At 37.0% G+C, this 24494-nt stretch overlaps 1 protein-coding gene across 1 annotated transcript in view; it reads left to right on the forward strand.

The window, feature by feature from the left end:
• Positions 1-8644: 8644 nt before the first annotated feature.
• The window catches only part of LOC108915123 (guanine nucleotide-binding protein G(o) subunit alpha), a 45406-nt gene continuing 29556 nt past the window's right edge, over positions 8645-24494 (forward strand). The window contains exons 1-3 of the mRNA XM_018721086.2: positions 8645-8772; positions 10400-10541; positions 24109-24269. Of these exons, the coding sequence (XP_018576602.2) occupies positions 8645-8772; positions 10400-10541; positions 24109-24269 (431 nt within the window). The remainder of the gene's footprint in view (positions 8773-10399; positions 10542-24108; positions 24270-24494) is intronic.

The following is a 24494-nucleotide window of genomic DNA, read 5'->3' on the forward strand; positions in this document are numbered from 1 at the left end:
TATAGCATGGGTTTTTGAGCCTTTATGACCAACATAAAATATTAAAATTCCATTACGTTATACACGTCGGTTCAAAAATTAGAGCCGAAAAGATAAATAGTTGGGTACCCCTTTGGGGCTCTGTATTTACTTTAAGAGGCGCTTTAAGAATTTTTTTATGACAAACTACGGTTATTTTGACCTCCATACACTTCCTAAAGAATGCCATATACTTACCAGACACCCTGTATAATCATTATTTCATATCCCGAAATATGGGTTTAATATAGTGTTGAAGGATGGAAACGTTATTTTAAAATAATTTCAATCTTTAATGTTTTGCAGTTACATTATTTTCCTCTTAATGTTGTAAATACAAGTAGTACCGAGTTTCAGATAAATAAAAAAAATTAATAACAAATATGCACTTTATGGTACTTTTAAGTCAGTATATATCAATTAGTGATGGACGATATTTTGCTACCGGTGACAAGTCGCTACGACTTATTAGATCGCTGTAACCATCAGTTACCTACCACGGAAAGTCACCGCTACTTTGATTGCTGTTTGTATCGTGGCTATTTGGTCGCGGTCGCGGCGGAATAATATCTGGTCGCTAGTGAGGGACGATAATTTCATATCGGTGACTTAGGGCACGAACATGGTGACGCGACGAGGCTTCAGTGTCAGATAGAGTCTAGAGTCAAAACTTGCCGCTATGTGATTTAAATACATTGAATAGCATTGGGCAGTCCATAGCGGCGCGACGAGTCACGGGTATGTCGCGGCGAGGCCTCGAGGAGACAAATCTGCCCTCCTATTATTTCACGCGTCTTTACGCGACTTTTAATAAATTTCACTAGAAAGGCAGGCAACCTTTCTCTCGGGCCTTTGGCCCTGGGGCCGCGCTGCGCGCGGCCCGATCACCGCTCCGCGGTGCTTTCCTCGCTGGTTAGTAGATAAACACCCTGTACTTTGATTTTTAAACACCCTATATATAAAAGTATGATAAGAATGTTTTTCAAAAAAGAGTAGGCCCCGTTCGAGAAAAGAATAAGAAAAGTTTGTTCCAAACTTCCAGAAAGGCATCTGGTTAGTAAATATAAAATTTTTAATCCAAAGACTACGTAGGTAAGGCAGAAATGGTAAAAAAAATAAATTAAGACATCTGCGTGATAAATATACAAATTTTCATAAAAAGACTGTAGTAAATAGACAAAGCTAAAAGTGAAAAGAAATAAAACTGCCCTTAATTCTATAGATAGAATTCTAGTATATGGATTTTTAAAAAAGCGACTTTTCTTCAAAAGATTAACAAAATGAATAAGGGAAAATCTGGTACACCTGTGTCAGTTTTATGGAACATCCTGTACATAAATTGCAAGAAACACCTGGTTAGTCGGGTTTTTCATAAAAATATTGCAGACTTCAGACTTCAGAAAAGGAAAAAACATTAAGGAAAATTTCGTTCTATTGGTCATAAATACTCAGTATAAAAATTCAAAAAGACAACTGGTTAATAAGTATACAATTTTTCATTAAAAGACTTTAGTAAATAAAGACAAAGTTAAAAGTGAAAAGGATAAAAATTACCCGTTTCAGATATGGATCAATTTTATGGAACACCCAGTACATATACGGATTTTCTAAAAAGCGGCTAGCCAGTAAATATACAACTTCAAAAGATTTTATGAAAAAATTAACAAAATGAATCAGAGACAATCTGGTCCATCTGTGTCAGTTTTATGAAACATCCCGTACATAAATTGCAAAAAACATTTGACACCGTGTGTAGAAATATCTATTTAAAAATTTAGGTAGGTAGTGAAATGAGAAAAAAATCCTAGTCCGCCTGTGTCATTTTTATGAAACACTTAGTATATAAATTTGCAAAATGCCTTCGAGTTCTACAATATAAGATTTTTCATAAAAATATTGCCACAATAAATTTCTGAAATATACAGATGCCTCTAGACCAATAATTCGCCAAAATCTCTTCTAGTTAGTAAGCATAAAACATGACCAAAAGATTCAATATGTAATTAAAACGAAAAAATGTAAGGAAAAATCTGATCCAGACCTCTGTCAATTTTATAGAATACTTTGTACATAAGTTTTCAGAAAAAATTTGGAAGATAAATTCGAATTCGCGTTAATTTCGCGAAACATTCTATATAAAATGATTGAAATAGGCCTTAATAATAATTAATTAAAATTAGTCGTACAAATATGTATTGTTAAAAGAAGATAAATCCAATTTAATTCGCGCGATACTTGAAGTTTTGCGAACGAAGAATTAGCCCGCACCAGCTCTATCTCTCTCGCACACGTCTGTGCCATTGCCGTTTATATTGGCAAAATGACAGATGGGCGAATCCAGTAGTTTATAAGTTCTATGGTCCCGTCTGGTTTCCTAACCTAAATTACTTACGGAATACGTCAAATATCAATTAGTATTTTCCTTCCATCGATCTATGGTTCGTTGTGATTTTCTAACCTCAATTGGAAACGTCAAATATAGTGAAATTTATTTAGACGTTTCAATCTGACATTCTTCGTGATTTTCAGATTTTCGTCGATTTGCGTTCAGGGCTGGTTGATTCTCTATTTCACTTATAAAATGGCCGTATGTCAATGAGAAGTCCACGGGAAAAGGTACATTTGAAAACGCGAATATAAAGTTGCAAAAATTTCATTAAGCGAACGAAGGGAGATGAGGCGTGGTTATGCCGCTTCGGATCTCGCGGAGAAACCCGGTCCGTCCGCCAAAATGGCAGTTTCCCAAGCTGGCTTGAGCGCGTGTGTCGTCGTTCACAGCTGAAGTAATCAACAATTTTTGTAATGTTAAATTTGCATTTTTCTAACACAACGTCGTCTCGCAAAAGATCCACAATGAGATAAAACAGATAAATAACGACATCCCATGACTTGGAAGAGTTTTTAACACCAACTTATTTCTATTGATTCTTAACTTTTGACGTTTGGGGAGTACCTAATACGAATGCAATATAGTAATTAACGAAGCAAATTGTACTAATACAAAGGTTGAAGGGTTTAGGTACTATGGATTGGTTTAAAATTATGCAGTTTTAGAGGGCAAGTACTTAAGTTAATTCGGGGAACAGATATCGTAATCGTAGGCATGTCAAGAGGTAGATCTACCAAAATGTAAATAATAACCTAACCTAATAATAAGAAATATCTGTACATGTCGTGGCGTAGCAATGTATTAAGATTTAAAAAAGGTCTAGTAAGGTAAAATAACGGTTCGCCGCGACCCTACAGACGTCTTTCGCGTTTGGCGTGAAATTATTTTGACGTATATCAAACTGACGTTTCTAACGACATTCGAATTTTCTCCGGGTGGGCGTGTCTTAAAGCTTCAATCTTTACGGCTTGTCTGTCGTCGAGTGGACCCCAAAAAGAGGAAAAATTAAATATGAAAAAGCGAAAAGAACGTTACAAAAATGCCCCCGAACGATTAACGATGATCGAATGGACATTTCGTGCCCAGTCGCACGCCATTCCCCGGTTTGCGGGAAAAGAATTCTGCGGGGCAAAGTGTACGTTTTCCAGCCGGCGAGCGAGTGCATTTTAACATATTTACGGCCGCATTTCGAATCCTGCACGTGATTTCGCGGAAAGTTCTACATAAAAGGTAAGGCATCCGGTCGATAAATATGAGTATTATCCGCGCGGCTTTACATAAATAACGTAGGTAAAATGGGCAAAATAACTAAATAGAGGAAACCGGCGAGGCGATCGTCAGGTTTCATCGGAAAGTAGGCGTGTCGGACTCATGCGTTTCACACAAAAATTGGGCCACGCCCCCGTAGGGTTCCGGGAGAACCGGATTTTAGGTAGGAAGGAGCGGAAGGACCTCCACCGGAATACCCCTAAGCGACGTGGCGAACGTGGGGGGGCCCTCTGCCCCCCCCCCCCCGGGTGCCGCTACGCGGCACCTCGGAGGAGCTGACTCCACTGCAAATCGGCTCTTTTTCGGGTCGATCGTGCACGCAGACGGAACTATCAGATTTTAATATATTGATTGTATTGGTACAATTAATATCTTTTATTTAACGAAGAAATACCTACTACTTGGAACCAATGCCATCCTAATCATTGTAATGGGTGTATTCTAGATAAATTATGAGATTAGGTAACTTTTGAATTTCGATGAATAGGTATAAAATTTCATTTGTATTTGAAAGAAATATTTACTCTTCGTACTTTTTTATTTGTGAGCGGATGTCAATATGTAGAGTTTAGTAAAATAGGGCGATGCAAGTTTTAAATAAGCATACTTCAAGGAGTGACATGTCTTTACAAAGTAAAAGATAATTTGTTGCGTACGTACCTTGTGTGTAAAGAAATATCAATTTTATTCGTTCCAAACCGAGAAAGAAATCCAAATAAAATTTGATGTATTACAAAATTACTAACCAGTGGAGAGACATGGGATATCGTCTACATAAAACGATAAAAAAAATAATGTGTCCTGCACAAAACTTAAATTGATCACACTTTTGCATGTAGCTTGTAATTTTCTTAACTTAACTTTTTCAATTTTGCATCAAAAGTTTATTTTCTTACATTTATTTGTGATTTTGCAAGGAGTCAAACAAAATGTTAACAAATAATCAGCATAATATACTTCCAAATCTGATCTGTTCCTATATTTTATGTATACATTGCGTTCCAATTTGAAACTCTTATTTTAGACTCCATTTTCCGATTCATTTTTTTTTAATATGTAGTACTTGAAGGAAATCTACTTTCACTGTGTTTGAAAAACTGTGAAAAATGACAAAATCGATTCAGGCATTTTTACTCAAAATAAGCGGTCTGGATATTTTTTTAATTCATCGAAATGCTGATGGTATTCTCTCTTAATACGTTTCTTTTTTTATTAAGATCGTACACACTACACCGTCTACTTAGTAATAATACTTTTGCCGCAGAACTGTCCAAAATAATATCGTCCTCACCGTCTGAATACATTTTTATGAATATGGGTGATGTCGTGTAAGATGATCATTGCGTAGTGTTTGATCGACATGGGTCCTCGGTGGAGACATGGGAGTTCTATTCGAGCCCCACGTTGTGCACCATGTCGTGTAAGATGATCGTTTGTGCCTAATATTTGAAAATTGTGTGGGGATTCGGCAACCTAGGCTCGCCGCGAAGACGTCGAAGCAGAACTTCGAGCCTCACGTCGAGCGCTATGTCGTGAATTATGATCTGAATTATTGGTTTCCCTGACCTGGGTTCGTAATAGAGACGCCCGGAGTTCTAATGGATCGTTACTAAGGACGCCAAGTCGCATCAGATTTTCAAGTGACTGTGGTCTGTGGTAGATATGGCCTACAGACGTGGTGTCTAGGGCATGAGCTCGTGGGGGAGATCTCGATGACGATGGTCGAGCCCTACGTCGAGCGCCGTGTCGGGTTAGACTTTCTAAATAGGGACCACTTAGGCGGTGATCGAATGTTCGGGGGAAACCATGAGAGTGGACGAGCGATGTACCAGAATTGCTTAGATGGAAAGAGCCGGCTACGTCACCTACGACATAGTCGGCTAAGGGGTTTTCGCATGGCACCCGAACGAGATGCACATTGTTCCCGCTGGGTACCATTTCGTGGATCGCCATCGCCAACGGCTCCACGTTCCGGAACACCGGAGGTAGGCCGCTATCGGGGCCGGACCGCGAACCGTCGTTGGGGTCATGGGATTCCCCGGACTCTACCAGTTGGTACGTAGGTATAACCTCGTCCCGAGTATTCGTGGGTGACCCACTTCGTGATAACTCTTGAGAACGACTACTCGTCTCCATGGGCGTCTTGAGGGATACTCGAGGTGGTATCGGTAACTCGTGTAGTCGCGGACCTCAGCCTGTACGGCACTGTGGCATCGCCGTGCTGCGTACTACTACGAGCTACCACCTTCGGCTCCTCAAACTCTCCACGGAGCACCGAGATAGCGTTTGTGAGGAACGAGGTCTCGTCCAGCTCAGTCTTGATCATCGAATCACGATCTGATTTATTTGTTGTACCTTCGAGGGCACCAATCCTCGTAGCACTGGATATCGATGTCGCGTTGCAGGGATACATCTTACCCCGAACGACAATGCTCTTTTGCTCCGAAAGTCTTGTAGAAGCCTTGTAGAAATACTGACTCTACTTTAATATGGATCTCTCGAGGGAGCCCTGAGAGGATACTTCTTTAAATTTTGGAGTACGCCGCCGCAATGACGTGCGTACTATTGCTTTGAATCCGTAGATTACAAAGAAAATGCCTTGTAGGGGTTTGACGAGGAAGGTTGCCTCGACGAGTGACCGCCTAGAGGTTAGACGAGGAAAGTTGCCTCGGATTTGCAGATCTCGATAGAGTCTGATTTATACGACTCGTAGGAGCCTATATGTGTACCCTGTACCGAGGTGCGAGTCTCTCGATGGAGCTGGCACAATCGGAGTCAAGGTCTTTGTCGGAGGTTCTCAGCCTCGGATGGTATGCAGGTCTCTGGAGGAGCTTGAAATGTATCGCTGTTCGATGCAGTGGGCTATCGAACAGCATCTTCGCCTCAGGTTGGGCTACCTCGGGCGGTACGCAGGTCTCTGGAGGAGCCTGGGGTATCGCTGTGTCGATGCAGGAGGCTATCGCACAGGATCTTCGTCAGAGGTGGTCAGTCTCGGACGGTATCGCAGGTCTCAAAAAGGATCCTGAAATTTACCGCTGTTTCGTTGCAGGGGGCTATCGAACAGGGTAGGCTACTTCGGGTGGTATGTCTCGTGAAGCGAGTAGTGGTTGCTAGGCACTATAAATGTCCGCGTCGAGGAATGGCAGCCTCGTTAAGCGAGCCTGTGAGCTTGAGCTCCAAAAGTTCTTGAGTTTGATGACAAGGTTTTTTCAATCAAACCATGGAAGATATGTTAAAAGGTTTTGTTGAACAGAATTAACAGACAATAAAGGTTCACAATTAACATATACAAGACATTTACCATAGAATATTTATTGTTACATATTGCTCTACATCGCTTTCTTCGCACCATGTACTCTCCGACCGAGTACAAGTCCGAAAAGATTTGTACGCTTTAAGTGTGGAATTACACATTGCACACAAATTCCACCGTCCTTCTCAACCCACACGACAGAGCAACCGTAGGGTTCGGCGTGTATACCCAACCTTTGCGGAGCCTTCGTGTTTACTACAGCGTTGCTCGGTGTCCTGCACCAGGATGTATGCTGGGTAATAGGTGTGAACTTACACCTAGAGGTTCGGCGTGTATACCCAATCTCCGGGTCGTTCCATATAATGTATGTACGTTTCTTCCTGATCGGCGTGTATACCCATCAGACCGGGAAGCGTTGTATATTGAGAGTCCGACAACATCGGTCACCAGGACGTACAAAACTTAAAGGACAGTACGAATTGTAAGGCGAGATACTTCGGATCCCGTTTTACCATCCTTTACCATCGCCACCCGATTTTTCCACCTTGTACCGCCTGAGCTTTCTTCACTGGTTATTGCTACCGCTTAGCGCTTATTAATTTTGCATTTGCTTGCTAGACCGTATTACCGTTATCTAACCACCGACCTGAGCGTAACATTACCGATATTTAACCGCCGACCTGAGTGTAAATTATTCCGAAATAATTCCGTATAACTTTGGTTTATTTTTAGAATCAGCGGGGACCGACAAAAATCTACATCTACAACTATTTATTTCTTTATCAGGACCGTTTAAAATCACTCTTTTTTTAAACTTAAAACCGTCTACTATTGTAGAGTAATAAATATTTCATTTTTGATTTCGTTCATAAACATATATTTCTTTTCAATGGTGAGAAGTAAAATTGTAAAAACCGAAATTTACAACTTTTAGTTTTGTCTCTAACACCGTTATTGTATATAATTATTGTTTAATTAGCTTGTAAATATTTCCAGTCATTTCGTAGTGGGTAGAAATTAAGATTGACACGATTTGTATTTGTACAAAGTATTAATATTTTCCTCGTGAATAAATCCAGTAAAAATTGATAGGTGTATTTTTTTCAACACCGAGGTAAACTGATAACATTCTGAACCAGCAAAAACGCTGATACCGTTTTGTAGGACTCCCGTTTAATTTTATATTTAAAATAAATTAAAATAATAATTTCCCGTTGGAATTTGTAATTTCTAAATAAATAAAACTACACTGAGAAAACTACTCTCTGCGTTTTCTTCTTCTTTCAGAAATACAACTGACCCCTGGAATTTACTTTCTTCACTGTAGCCGTCTGTGCACTTTACTCTAAACCGAGGGTAAGGGTTACATGGAGTTTCCCCCACGTAAAATATAGGGAAACTGGCGCCCGAGACTAACCGAATATATAAATTATTAACTAATTTTGCCGTTTAGAGTTGCCGTTTTTGCCGTTTGCAGTTCGAGGAATAAAAGACCTTTCCAAAAATTACGTTACAGGGGGTGCACACACCATAGTTAAAAGTAATAAAAAATTAACACCGACCGACTCATAGAGAGAGAACCGAGGAAAAGTGCGTCAAAAGTCGCCCCGCGTGTTGACGCGCCACTATGGACCCCTTGTCGCGCGCGTCTTTTGCCTCGTAGTAAGACTATCTGACACTGAAGCCTCGTCGCGCCACTATGTTCGTACCCTTAGATGGCCACTGTTACTACAGGCGACCTAATTCTCGGCAAAACAGCGACTCTGGTCGCAGGCCATGTCGCCGTCACCGACGATGCCCGACTCGACTCGTGCTGCCTGCTCGCCAGTCGCCTGCCGCGCCGGTGATATGGTGTATGATGGTGATAAAATAATTAATTTTAATATTTATTTTTCCGCTGGTCGCTGGTCGTAATCGTGTGCTGTGCGTCTTGCTCTTACCTTCTTGCGTTATTTTAAGTAGTTTGAGTTTTTGGTTCGAGTTAATTTAAATGTAATAAATATTATTTTATTATAAAATGTCGTACCTAGCTGATGTTTGACTTATAAAATTGATTTATTAATTTATTTAACACTTACAATTAATGAATATATCATTTTCGCAAAATAACGCACACAATGCCCACATTATATGTATTTTATATTTCTGAAAAAACATTTATCAAGTTAAAGAGCTTCTATCTAAAATACCCTAAGTATAAAATTTCACGGCGGCTGGCTTTGATTTAACTATAATGTGTTTATTTGTTATTCTTTTTCTTTATTGTTATGGCCTCTGACTTATTCTCCAAATACTCGACATAATTAATAACATTGCTACTTGCTAGCGGTGGTAGCGAAATGAGACGCAGTTACTGAAACAGTGACCAGTGACACTGACTGACTAGTATTTTTACACTGCCCCGCCCATAGATGTCGCTGTTACCGGTATACCGGTGACTTGAAAATCACCATTAAGCTCATCGCTAATATCAATAATATGTTGAACTCTTCAGATAATAAGGATGGGGATGAGATTTTATTTAATATATTTTATCTTTAAAACAAGTCTTTATAAATCGATCAAGACCAAGAATTAATAATTATTATGTTGAAGACATTTTGCGTCTATATTTGAATAAAGAGTTTAAATCTCATTTTCGATTGGTAGCTACATATTTAAACAGGTTTTTAAAGTGTAATAAATTTTTAGCATGAATCTTGAAACATTTGAATATACGGTTAATATTACTCCATTTACAAAAAAATCATCAACTTCTGAAAGAAAAAGGCGAGGACGTGAAATGATACATCCTGAAAAACAATTTCTTTTATCATTGGACTTTTAGTACTCCTGACTCTTATAGGTGACAAATAAATAAATCAATCAATTCAACTAATTATACAGTTCATCACTGGAGGTTGAGATTGAGGCAATAATGCCTTTAATTTTCACATATAGGTCAGTTTCTGATCATTTTAATATCAGAAGAGCTACAGCTATATGAACTGTAACTACACACCTTCAGCCTTCAGTCAAGTATTGCTGCATCCACACTATCACTTGTGTCATAAGAATAATTTTTTCTCTTTAAAAATTACTCACTTGACGTTTGCTTGCTCTTTAGTTTGGAATATATGTCTGGCTTTAAATGTACTTGGTCACATGATTCACCGATAGTCTTTTAAACGTAACATATTCCTTGTCAAAGGTCAAATCTGGTCGCATGATGGAGAGTGAAAAAATTGGTTAAAACATTCAGTTTATATGCATACTAGATTAAAATATATGAGTATTTCCCCCCTTTATTCTGTTGAATCGGTACAATTAATTGTCCTGAATTCTTTGCTTCATTATACATAGATGTTTAATTTAGAAATTTAAGGGAAAATTTTTTGATATCACTTTTTCGTAAAGCATTTGCTTCTATTGATTGACTGATTCTCATCAAATCAAAAAAAGTGCCCTTCATCGTAATGTTTTTGTTCCAGAATTATCCACGAAAGTGGGTTTACTCCTGAAGACCACAAGCAATATCGACCGGTGGTCTACAGCAATACGATACAGTCCTTGGTGGCCATTCTCCGGGCGATGCCAAACCTCGGAATTAGTTATGGTAACAACGAGCGAGAGGTTTGTAAAAATAATTTTTTACTCATTATCCAATATTGGCTGCCATTTTAACGAAACAAATATCCCACTTCTCTTTATTGTAACACATAGATATTGTGTTTCGAAATACTTGTCATTTTCCAGTGACAAACGAAAGAACGCATTTTTTGGGACTAATTTTTACTATTAGATTTAGATAATACTACCTGTAGACATCAGATATAGAAAAAAGAAACATATACGATTATTTGCCTTGACTTTAATATAAGACATTTATTTCTGTTTTATTTTATTTTTTTTTGTTTCGTAGTTTGCCCTAAGTGTATTGTTAGAAAGAAAGCACTTCGGGTCTAAATTTCAAGATGCAGCACTAGTCCCTAATATCTCAAAAATGGCCCCAAAATCAAAATACATACAACAGACAATACAGTTGCATTGCAACAAATGTTCTATGGAAAATTAATTAGAAATTATTTTTATTTAAATATAAAAAATATATAAAACAACAAAGGAAAGGAATATCCGGTCAATGAAAACGCCCTCTCTGATTGCACTCTGGTTGGTGGTATGGTTAATAAATATTCGTAACATAACTGGAGATTCTGACCATGACAACTACCATTCTCAAAAGTGTCATTTCTCTTCTAATTATTCTTGTCAATCCATTTTTTTTTGTAGCTGCTGACAGTGATATTATACTTGTAGACACAGACATTGCGTATGCAATTATCAAGTTTAATTTTTCTGACAATGGTACTTTTTCGATTCCTTTCTAAGCTCGGACAACGGAACGTCATCCTCATCCTTAAGGTACGTTGTCGGAGCAGCTAATGCCGGATTCTGACCAAGCAGACAAAACAATGACAAGACAGAAACATTCATGTTTCGTGACCAAGTGGCGACAAATCCAATACATTCTTGTGATATTTTTGTTTTGTTTTTAAATCCGGAGACTTTTGCATGTCCTGTCTCGAGTCCGTAAGATCCAAGAATCTCTGTTTTGTCTGTGTATTCTACAAGTTGTCGGCACAGTGTGGATGGCGATGAATTTAATTTAGTTCCAATTTCCAATGAACCTTTATCTATCTTTAGTTCTGTTGTTGTGTATAGTCCAGTTGGTAGAGCTTCGGCGTGTGTCGAACCTTGATAACCCGGAAATAACTACACAGGTCTACTTTAAATGATGAGTACAATAACAGGCTAATTTGCTGACAAAGTATTTTATCAGGAAAAAAGTTATTAACAATTTAATCGTGAAAAAAAATTTTTTAGTACTTTTCTTTAAATAACTCAGCGGGATGACTTTGTACGAAAAAATGCATAGGACATGATTTTGTTCGTAATAAAAATAGCTACATAATGGCGGTGGTCCGATTACGAAATTTGCAATAACGAAGCCGTGAGATTGAAAAAACGGTATAAAACGCCAATTTTTTTAAGTTGCTGTAAAAATGTTAATTATAAACAAAAAGTGATACAACTTTCGAAAACTATAGTTCAATATATATACAATAATGACGCTAAAGCCGAAAATCAGAAGAGCAAAACTTTTTGTTCTATAAGGTGTTATGCATTCATCGGCATCTGAAACTCGAAACTTTGCCAAATTTGTTCGAAGCTTTGCTGGCACTTGAAATTTGGTACACACATAGTGTAAATATGCAGAAACCAAAAGCAATTTGCAAAATTCAAGTATATTAATTTTTGAAGTTTTGGTAAGATTTTATACGTCACCCTAGTTTTATACGTCACCGTTTTTTAATTTTTGGACGTATATTTATGTATATTTATAAAATATTCCATTACGGTAGATTAGCCAGCATAATTACCTACAATTTAAAAAAATATATATTTTCATCGTTTAGATCCTAAGCTACTTAACATTTTGCGCCTGTTAGCCGTAGTCGTACATTATTCAACATATTAACATAAAATAAAATCGTACGTGTGGGGTAAATCTTTAACTTTTCATTTTCGAGCGTGAGCTCCGCTCTTCGGCGCTTGTATACTATTAGAAATATGCAACAGTACACAAACAATTGTTTACTTAAAGTTAAAGTTAAGTTAAGTTAAAGGTAATTGATTGAAGATTAAGATTATCTCCATTGATAATGGAGATTCAACAAGTTACTCTTCCATCTAACCGTCTATTGAATTAGAATAGACAATTAAAACAATAATAATAATCAATGCTAGTTCTGTAATCTATTTATGTACATGAAAAGAGACGAAAACAATTTTGATGAGATTCATTTCTCATATATACTGGACTTGACCAAATTCCTAAAAGAGATAATATTACTGCAAGATTTAATTGCTCGAGGTATTTTATTATAGATAACAGCATTATAACTAAAAGATCTGTGAAAGAGTGAGGAGACATACATACAGATCAATGTGACGGGGAATGACTGTTGATATATCTGCCCTTTAGAAGTTTATCATATAAATACTTAGGTGTCTTCGTATTATCAATTTTGTATACTAGACAAGCCATTCTTAATTGTTTAAATTTTGTGATAATGTGACCAAATTTGCTCAGACTTTATGAAAATCTAATACATGCGTTTTGTATTTATTGTAAGCTCTCCTGATCTTTGTTTAGAATGGCAGGCCAATAAACAGTATCACAGTAGGCTAGATTACTCAAAATTAAAGAGTCAAATAATCTTAATTTGATATCCGATGTTATATAATCCTTATGTATATAGAGTGATCGTAATTTAGCATAGGATTTTTGTATTAAAAAATTAACATGTTTAGTAAATCTAAGATTCTCATCCATATAGACCCCTAAGTATTTACAGCAATCAGATGGACTTACGACACTTCCATTTACAGATATTTTGAACCGACGGTCCTAACTAATTAAGTCTTTATGCTTACCAACAACAAGTAGCACAGTTTTCGCACCTTTTAAGATCAAACCATGTGCCTGAGATAGGTACCGATACAATACCATTTACATCATCATTCAATTTTTTAACTGAAGAATCCAAAAGTCTTAACAGAAAGTGAAAAATATAATTGGAAGTCATCTGCATACTTCTGAGTATTCACATGTTGTATACACACGTACACGTACATGTTGTAACAATATTAGGAAGATCCGCAGTATAATGTGAAAAAAGCAAATAGTAGATTTTCTGAGAAATATCTAGGTCGTAGGTAAATTTTACTAATGTCATCGTGGTCAGCGCCTCAAAATACTACGAAAATGATATATTTGGACAAAATTTTGAAGTTTTGTTTGTTGTTTTTGAAATTTTGATCAGTTTTGACTAGTTTTCACTCATATTTAGGGTTTTCAATTTTGCTAAGAATAAAGGTCTGCCTGTAATGATTAGGTGTGATGCAAATGCTCACCACACAGTATGGGGCAGCAGGGATGTTAATTCCCGTGGGTCGGTGTTGCTGGAATATATAGCAACCACAGACCTGCAGGTCATGAAAGGAGCCGACTTTTATTAACGGCATCCGGAAAGATGTGATTGACATTACGTTGGCTTCTCAAAGTATCACAGAAGGGATCTCTGGATGGAGGGTCACAGACTGCATCTCGATGTCCGATCACAGGATGATCGCATTCGAGATGAAGTCGGATTCGGAAACGATAACTCTCCGACGAAATCCAAGGGCAACAAACTGGGAGATCGTGGTAATCTAGGCAGCTCCGTAGAAGCGAGCAACCAGGGTGAACGAATAACCTCCACAAGGCAGTTAGACAAGGCAGTTAGATAACGAGGTAGAAACCCTAAGCAGTTGTATCGTCTCGGCATATGAGGAGGCTTGCCCTCTCAGGGCGGCAGGTGAGCGCAAGGTCCGCTGGTGGAATAAGACCCTAGAGAGTCTCCGCCGGACGGCCAGGCGTGTCTTTAACCGAGCTGTCAGGGAAGGGGAAGGGACCACTTGGGACGATTACAAAACTGCAAGGACAGAGTTTAAGAAGGAACTTAGGCATAGCAAGAGATCTGGCTGGAAGGCATACTGCAGCGAGCTGGAGTCCCTGCCGGAGACAGCCAGATTAATGAAGATCTTAAGCTGCGACAAAAGGGGGAAATTAGAATCATTAAAGAGGGAAGATGGAACTTGGACCACTTCCAGCGAGGAGTGTTTAGAACTTCTTCTGGAAACTCACTTTGCAGGTGGAGGCCATGTCGTCGAGGGCACCAGGGCGGAGCCGATGCCACAAGCAGATTGGCTCCTGGCCGAGGAGCTCATTGGCGACAAGGCAGTAACCTAGGCAGTGAATGAGTTCGAACCCTACAAGGCAGCGGGGCCGGACGGAGTTTTCCCGTCGTTGTTGCAGAGGGGCATGGATATTCTCTTGCCATGTATGGTGAGGGTCTTCCGGGCCAGTCTGGCGATGGGCTACGTCCCACAGGCTTGGAGGTCAGCCAAGGCGGTCTTCATCCTCAAGACTGGGAAAGAAGACTACCCTGCGGCGAAGTCTTTTAGGCCTATTAGTCTCACATCCTTTCTGTTTAAAGCGATGGAAATGATTGTGGACAGGTATCTGGTGAATGGGGCGTTGAGTAGATACCCAATCCACACGAACCAACACGCATATAGGCGGGGCAAGTCCACAGAGACGGCCTTACATAGTGTCACGCATAAAGTAGAGAAGGCCCTTCAGTACAAAGAGGTCGTACTGGCAATATTCTTTGATGTAGAAGGTGCCTTCGACAATGCAAAAACTGAGACCATATGCAACTCGCTCCAAGACCGGGGCACATCGCCTATCGTGGTCGAATGGGTGAGTTCGGCATTGAAGGAAAGGAAGGTTAGTGCAGCCATGGGGGACTGTCGTAGGAACCTGGGAGTGGGGGGGGGGATGCCCTCAAGGCAGCTGCCTCTCCCCGCTTCTATGGTGCTTAGTGATGGACGGTCTCCTGGAACGCCTAACCTCAGAGGGATACAGTGATGCCCATGCTTACGCCGATCCATCATACGCCATGTGGTTCTAGTCCGGTTTTTGACGTGGTATGCCACAGAATGCAGGGAGCCTGTAAGATCATAGAGGTGGTGCGAGGAGATGAGGCTCTCAGTCAACTCAAAGAAGACTGAGATGATCCTATTTACAAGGAGAAGGAAAATAGGTGACTTCAGGGCTCCAACCATGTATGGGAGGCCCCTGACTTTGGTCAGGGAAGTCAAATACTTGAGGGTAATCCTGGACAATAAACTGTCGTGGGGGCCACAGGTTGAGAGGATTACCCGGAAATCAGTGGCAACCCTCTGGCAGCTAAGAAAGGTAGTTGGCAAAAACTGGGGACTCGATCCAAGGGTGCTTCACTGGGTGTACACGGCGGTGGTCAGGCCGAGGCTGCAGTATGGGGCCTTGGTCTGTTGGCCGTGTGTGGACCGGGTGACGATAACCAGGAAGTTGGTGAAAATCCAGAGACTTGCCTGCTTTATATTACAGGGGCAATGAGGACGACCCCAACGGCCGCGTTAGAGGTCCTTCTAGGGCTGCCGACCCTTCCTACATGGATTATGAGGGAGGCAATGGCGGCATACCTTAGGATAAGGGACGCCGGCGGTTGGAGAGCGAGAGGACGCACTGAGGGCCATGCTTCCGTGGCCCTCAGGGCGGAAAGGCACATTCCAATATCCGCCATTAGGGTTAAGGAAGCAGAGGACCGGCTTAGGTTGGGAAGGAAGTATATCACCACTTTCCCCTCGAGAGAGCAGTGGAAGCAGGATGGTGATATGTTCTCCCCGGGATCCCTAGTATGCTATACTTCGAGGAGAGTCAGAGGCAGAGAGTGGTTAGGCGATGGGACGGCGGGGTAGGCAAAAATGGCCCACTTGTGGCCTAATTACCAGGCTGAGGCCGCCCCTTTTACTACCAAGATTTGTTATTAATTAACAACCTGGAAGATATTTTTAATATTTATACCACATGATTCTACATGATTATATAAGATTATTTCTAGACATTTAAAAAAATATACAAGTTGGTCATTGAGATATCAGCTTTACAGCGAGCATTTGTTGTGCCAACACATGTTTTTAGCTCAGTTTTACATAAATACGAGAAGAGTATTACTTTTCTATTATGGAAGGATGAATAGTTGAAGATGCTCAACCAGTGCCGGTGCAACACTTAAAAAATAGTAAATAACACATAATTGTTTATAAAAACTTTAAAAAATATTTCACATTAGTCAGATTAATTAATTAATTTATTTTTTATGTAAATTTTAAAAACGGCAGAAGTAATTATTTTAAAACATAAATTAGTATTATTTACAATTAATATTATTACAGTTAGTATTTAATGAATCATATAAAAGATTTATTTTTTTAATAGACACTAGAATGTTTTTTTAATGTTCTGCGCTTGGTCCACATTGATATCAAAAAGAAATATAGACTTCAAAATGACACGTCGTTAAGCCATACAAAAGCAATCTATTTTTACTTAATTATTTTCTAGTTGATTTAAAGAAGTAACAGCTGGAAACGCTGATAGTGCACTGACATAATTTTTTACCATGCCAATTCCGAGTGGCACTGTACTATAGTGCAGTATAGAAAATTATTTATAATTGGACTATTTACTTGACTAAAAAAAGAATTTCAGTTTCATATTCAGGGGAACATATAGTATTACCCCTAAAAACTGACCCCCATTAAAATTACACCCTCTATATAGCAAATGAAAATATACGTAAAGATTTTAATTCTTCTGAAATTAATAAAATCCATAATAAATTATTTGAAATGGAGAATTTAAATAATTGCCTCTCTCGAGTAAACCTAATATATGGAGAACATTTATTTATATGTTTTAATCAACTGTTCATAAAAATTATAGTCTTTCTAATATAGATATTTAACTGCTTCTCTAGAAGGTAATCCTTTAAGTTTAAGTTCAACTTCATTGAGTTTGTGATCAAAATCATTTGATTGCTTTAAATTCCCTTAAAAATATGAAAAGTTTTGAAAATATGACTTTTTCTGTTTCTCATTAGCAATATCCCATTTTTAACAAACTCATAAGATGATGAGATTCTAATATTATTTTTCAATTTGAATTTGAATATGATAATGAAATCCAGAGTTTCGAATCTTTGAAAATATTCTATTTAAAAAATGTAAAGCATTGTCTAGCTAGAGCTCATGCCCAGTTCTCACAGTTCAAGAAATAAAAAAGAAAATTCTAAAATTAATTATTCTCCATTCTCATGGTCAAATTCTCCAAGTTCTCAACCCTCACGTTCATCGAAACTGAAAATAATTGAAATGTTCAATGACCCACATTTAATATTCACTAAGAAAACATTATAACTCCATATCAAAACTCAAAGATGGGGTATAAACCGTTTTAGATTTAAACACTCTTCAAATTTACTTGTTTGAAATGTAAGAAAAAAACTCTTTATCGCACCAGTTTCTTTGCCTAACTTCACTTCTTTATAAAATAATTCCTGTGGTGTGGTTACTTCAGAAACTAATCTTTAACTAATCTAGTTCCTTCAGAAAGGGTTGTTCTCCTTCCAACCGCTATGATCGAAGTCGTCCTAGATTCTGGTAGTCAAGCCAATTTTATCACTGCAAAGTGCTGTAGTCATTTAGATTTAACAACATTAGATTTCACCGTCTCCAGTCAGGTTTAGGACAAACGTCTTTTTCTGATGAAAGAGGAGTTTCTCTCCCAACAATAAAACTATTATTATCGAAAATCTTATTCTACCTCAAATTTACACAGATATGCCTAAATTTGAAATTTATCTTGATTCTTGGAAAACCACAAAATATTCAGTTCGCTGATTAACAATTTAATATTCAAAATTCCATTGACTTATTGTTTTTTATATTTTTAATTTCTAGTTAAATACTGATTTGATATTTAAAAATTCGCCTGATCTTGATGTTATGCCTAATGTCAAAGTTTTGGGACTTCAATGGAATTCTTTCTCAGATACTTTCAGCTTTCATGCTATAACTTCATTCTGCACAAAACACGATTACTACAAGATTAATACAATATCGACTCTTGGGTTGAAATATGTGGTTGATTACCAAATATGTATAGCCCATATTAGTATACCTTGCTGTTTACCTTTATCAATCAGTTCATTTGAAATTAATATACTCTGAGTTTCACGAACTCTTTTCGTTCTCGTTAAGACTGTTTGTCAGATTTTTTTCGGAGAATTTCCAGCATAAAATTTATCAAATCTATTAGTAAATATGTTCACAAACTTAACCCTTTTATTGATGATCATGAAATATTTAGGCAGTAGGTTGTCTCAGCCCAACCTCTGTTAATGAAAAATTTCCAGCTCTGCTTCCTAATGATCAGTCAACAATATCTTCATCCAGCAACCTAAACATTACAATTTCTCATTTGTCGGAATTTTTGGATTTTAGGTGCAAAATGAGTAATTTGAAATGTTTCTGAATGTCACATGAGCTGAAGATTAAAACCCACTGCTCTTCAACCTTTCACGGGTAACTTACTTTGTCTCAGAGTATCTCAGCTGAAACCATTTTCATGTGTTTGAGTTAAGATCGACAGATGCCTTCATATTACTATAAATAAAGTTTCTGGCAGAAAAACCCTTAAGGTGTAGGTGTAGCTGTGGCGCAAACTGGGGTGCTCCTGGAAAAAATCCTGACTACGCCCTTGCATATATCTATTTGTCTGTTTTGCTGCTACAGCTCTACATTTAGTGTTGGTTTCTAATTTGTTGACAGAAGCATTTCTAGCTGCTTTAAAATGTTTTATTGCTCAGAGGGGAAAATATAACTACAATTTTCCAGATTGTGAAGCCAACCTGGTGTAGCTGGATATTTAAACTTGAATCATGCAAGAGGCAAGTACCAAAGAAAACCTTGAATGGCATTTTTTTAATTTTGGAGATTTATGAAAGGCTTTAATAAAATCAGTAAAAAGTCATTTATTTCATGTCATTGGGTAACAACTTTTAACGGAGAAGAATTAAACATTTTATTATACAAATAGAGATAATATTGAACTCAAGACTCCTAGGTGCTATTACCTTGCATGTTAATGATCTGATCTCCTTAACTTCCAGACATTTTCTAACTCTAAATGAGCATGAATTGTAGAAACTCATCCATGTTCTGATGATATTATTAGAGTTATAACTTATAACTGTTTGTACCACTTAAAAACATTGAAACGGCTGGTTACAAAATCTTTTCTGTTATCTAAGTCCCTGTTTAGAATGTTTTTTCTAGACATTATAGATGGGCGGTTATGTTCACTTTTTGCTTACATAAACTAAATAGTTTATTTGCTATAGTTTTTTTATTGTATTTCTAAATATTATTATTAAGTCTAAGAATCTCGAACTTATATTAACCTGACTTTTTTCTTATTATCTAGCAAAATCTGAGGCTTTCGATGCCTCTGTATTACCATACATTATCTCCTTTATCGCTTTTGCTCTGCTACTCTAATTCTGGTATTTTGATTACGAAACTGGCCCATACCAGCTTTTGGAAGTACTACTCTCCTGTACTAAGTGCAATTGTCATTTTATGGGTAAGAAAACCGTTTTCTTTTAATATTCTCAATTATTTCATTAATAGCAATTAAATCATGAAATTGAATCAGTGTTAAAAAAACAGTTCATTTCACAAACACATACATTCGACGTCTAAAGAAACCCCTATAAACATTACTCGTTGCGACAAATGGACTTGACACTTTCTATACAGGGTGTCCGCGTTTTCTGTAGCAGGACTTTCAGAACTTGTACTAAAAGTCCTTTTAAAAAAAAATAATGTAAACATATATGTATAGATGCGTCGTTTTCGATTTACAAAGTGTTCAAGTTAAAAATGAGAATTGATTTTTCATTCGTAAAATGAAAACCCCTTTTTAGACTTTGTTGAAACTTGACAACTTTGTTTGTAATATTAATAATACTCATTTTCTCACATAATTTAATTTTCTATTTTCTCCAGTGGCGTCACAACAAGATACCAGCTTGATAAAAATAGAAAAAAATATGGTAGGCCACTGCTTTTTGGTAAGTTTGAAATTTTTCTCAGATTTAGCTATCAAAAATACAACTTTTTTTGTTGTTTAATTTTTCCCTATCTCGCTTTGTTTAGTCAGAAATAAAAAATTTTCATGAATAGGTTCGAGATTTGCTTAATTTATTTATTTACTTGTTACAAAGTGTGCCGTGAATATGTCTGTTTTTGAGTTGCCAAGGATTTTTTGTTGGGACCTTACATCCTGCCCAATAGATTAAGCGGTCAATTATTTCTTGAATTTTTAACTACCCAGCATGATAACATGCTAGCCAATGTTCCGTTTCAACAAAGAATAGACTCGTTTTTTCAATTAGATGGATTCCCTCTCCAGTACTCTTTGGTGGTACGAAACTGGCTGAATACAGAGAATCCACAGAGAGATGGGTGGATCGTGGAGGTCCAGTTGGGTGGCCTCCGCGATCGCCTGATCTAACACCTTTGGATTTTTTTTGTGTAGGATTTTATTAAGGATGCAGTTTACTCTACGCCTGTTAACTCGCAAGAGGAACTTGTATGACGAATCCGGAACGCTGCTCTCAGAATAACTCCACATCATTTGAGAGACGTTAGGCGGTCTTTGATACGTCGCTGTAATTTGTGTGTGGAACGAAATGGCGGGCATTTCGAATAGCTCCTTTGAGGTCTATTTGTACAATAAGTTGTTTTTCCATACCGTGTTGTTTATTTTTTTATCTTACAATAAACTGTGTGAAACAAAAAGTTTTATTTCTGTCTAAAGCGAGATAGGAAAAAAGTAAATAACAAAAAAGTTGTATTTTTGATAGCTAAAACTGAGAAAAATTTCAAACTTACCAAAAAGCAGTGGCGTACCATAATTTTTTCTATTTTTATCAAGCTGGTATCTTGTTGTGACGCCACTGGAGAAAATAGGACAAATTAAATTATGTGAGAAAATGAGTATTATTATTACAAACAAAGTTGTCAAGTTTTAACAAAGTCTAAAAAGGGGTTTTCGTTTTACGAATAAAAAATCAATTTTCATTTTAAACTTGAACACTCTGTAAATCGAAAACGACGCATCTATACATATATGTTTACATGAACTTTTTTTAAAGGACTTTTAGTACAATTTGTGAAAGTCCTCCTACAAAAAACGCGGACACCCTGTATAAATAAACAAATCCCATCCGATTGTATTGACAAAAATAGACATCTTATGAAAACTATGCCTAAATATGTTGGAATGTTAAAACAAAAATAGGATAAAACTACAACTACATTTAATAAATCACTTAACAAACTTGATATTGTTTATCTAATGAAAATGTTTATATCAAAAACTCAGACTGCAACAAATCGACTCTCCGATACAAAAAGGAACGAGCATCCAAAGACATGATGATTGAACATTAAGGCAACTAGCAGTGACTATAAAATATAGAAGACTACCAACTTACCACCCCCATACACCCCTTCATGGGGGTTGAAGTTTCAATTTTCATACAAAGTCGAGTGAAAATAAAGAAGACTACCGAAAATGAATCTAACACCCTGTCAACCCTCAGCATCTGTTGCCACCCACATTTGTTTTCACTAGTCTAGAAAACATAGATACACACAACTCACTCAACTTTGTATGAAAATTGACACTTCAACCCCCATAAAAGGGTGCATGGGGGTGATAAAGTGACGCTAGGGGGTAACGAGGGGGTCTTATTCATTTTTGGTAGACTACTTCGTTCTTAGTGGCCCAGAAAACAAAGGAATACTCACCTTACTCGACTTTGTATGAGAATTGACATTTCAATTCCCAGAATGGGGGTGGTAAAGAGAGCTAGGGGGTAACGAGGGAATCTAATTCATTTATGGTAGTCTTCTTCGTTCTTAGTGGCCCAGAAAATACACCCTACTCGACTTTGTATGAGAATTGACATTTCAACTCCCAGAAGGCGGTGGTAACGGGGAAATGGCTAGTTAAATTTTTTTTATGGTCATATTCGGTTTCAGCGACCCCAAAAACGGAGGGGTAGGGGGGTCTACCTTCTGGGTCTTGACATTTTTTTTGGGTGCCTGTGTAATCTACCTTTTGTTCCAGGAAATGGCCCCCCAAGAAAAGACTAATTCTCCTAAAGACAATATTTCTCTTAGCCAACTCCCTAAAAATCCAGTCTAGAAAATTCCCTCCAAGTAAATCAATTAAGGAGTCTCATATTTTCTCCCATCATCATAATTTTAGAAGGAGGAAGCAAAATGCTAAACTAGAGCAACTTCCTTTAATTTTTTGCATTGAAAGATCGCGGCGAACATGTAAATATAAAAAAATGTACCTTTCCTGTTTTGTCCAACAAATTATTAAAGATACTAAATAAATATGATTAATTTATGTATTAATAGTTTCCTAAAAGTATTCTACGGGGTGTGATTATATTTATAACAATGTACGCGATTTTGCACAGGCGTGCAAAATGCAAGAAACGTAAGATAAAACATACGAGGTAAAAATATGCTTCTTCGTTATTTTGAGTGTATTGTCACTTGTCTTATACCCTGAAGAAAACTGGTACAGTGAAGAGATTGAGTATTGTTTTTAACTTGCTTGGATTTTCTAAAATGTTAGACAAAAAATTGCGCATATAAATGCCCTCCTTAACCAAAATTGAGAGTCAAAATACCCACTACTCTCTGAATTAGGCCGTACTTATTGAAATTTATCAAAAATTAAACAATTTTTGCTTAATATACATACAAATCAAACTTGAAAATTTGGAAAATCCAAAAGTTACAAAATAAACGCCGATTAGTAACGTCGTTGGTGTGCTACATAATTATTTGTTTGGAACCCTAGATAATGACTTAGAGGTTATCAATTCATAATTGAATATTCTTTTACAAAATCAACATGCAATAAAAATGCAGTTGGATCTCCAAAGTTTTATATTGATCGATCTAAATAAAAAGTAAGTAATTCTTTTTCTAAAATTTATAAAAATTTCAACATACTCTTGCCTCTTGCAAGTAATTGAGAAACTAAAGAATAGCGTTGAGTGTATCAAAATTTAATTAAACCTGCAAGATATCTTTAATCAAACAGAAGAGATACTCCCAAGTTTGAAAACAGCAACAAATCTTTCTTAACACAACATTATCAATAATTATGTCCCCTTTAATATTATATTTCTAATCTGTATCCTGTTATTAATACTGTCGGTTTTTTCATAAAAAAGTACGAATTTGTTTTATATGGAATTGAATAGCTGTAGAAATTTTACTTAAGGAGGAAGGTGTAATAAAAATCCTTCATATATCTTATACTTTTTTTCTACTTTGTAATTATAATTAATATAATGTAATACCGGCATTCCTGTAACATTGTCATATCACAGAAAAAGCTGATGCATATAATTAAATAATATTTAGGCCGTCTCACTTAATTGATGATTGACTTTGATGTTGTAACTTGCAACCTGATGCCAATAAAATCTTATGTTAAATTTGACTTTTGAGAGCATATAAAATTGTTTACATTTTTTTTTTAATTTTCTGACGAGTAGGCTAACACTCGAGGCTGCAAGATTACGAATTAATTGCCTTTTTTTGTTTTCAGATTGACGGTAAAATGGTCTTTGATGTAATTCAGAGGATGGAAGACACGGAACCTTTCTCAGAAGAACTTTTAGCAGCGATGAAACGATTATGGACTGATTCTGGGGTTCAAGAGTGTTTCGGTCGTTCCAACGAGTACCAGCTCAACGATTCCGCCAAATAGTAAGTATATTATTATTATTATTTATTATTATTATTATTATTATTTTATTATATTACTATTTTTTATCAAAATAAATGTTTTTTTATTGAATATTTTTCTCTTTTTATTATTTTCCTTGTCACACATACACATATTTAAAGAATATTAATGTTTTTTTTTATTGAATATTTTTATTTTTAATTTTTTTCATTGTCACTCATATTTAAAGAATATTAATGTTTTTT

The sequence above is a fragment of the Anoplophora glabripennis genome, unplaced genomic scaffold, assembly GCF_000390285.2.
Source record: "Anoplophora glabripennis isolate ALB-LARVAE unplaced genomic scaffold, Agla_2.0 scaffold1013, whole genome shotgun sequence".
In the NCBI taxonomy this organism is placed as follows: domain Eukaryota; kingdom Metazoa; phylum Arthropoda; class Insecta; order Coleoptera; family Cerambycidae; genus Anoplophora; species Anoplophora glabripennis.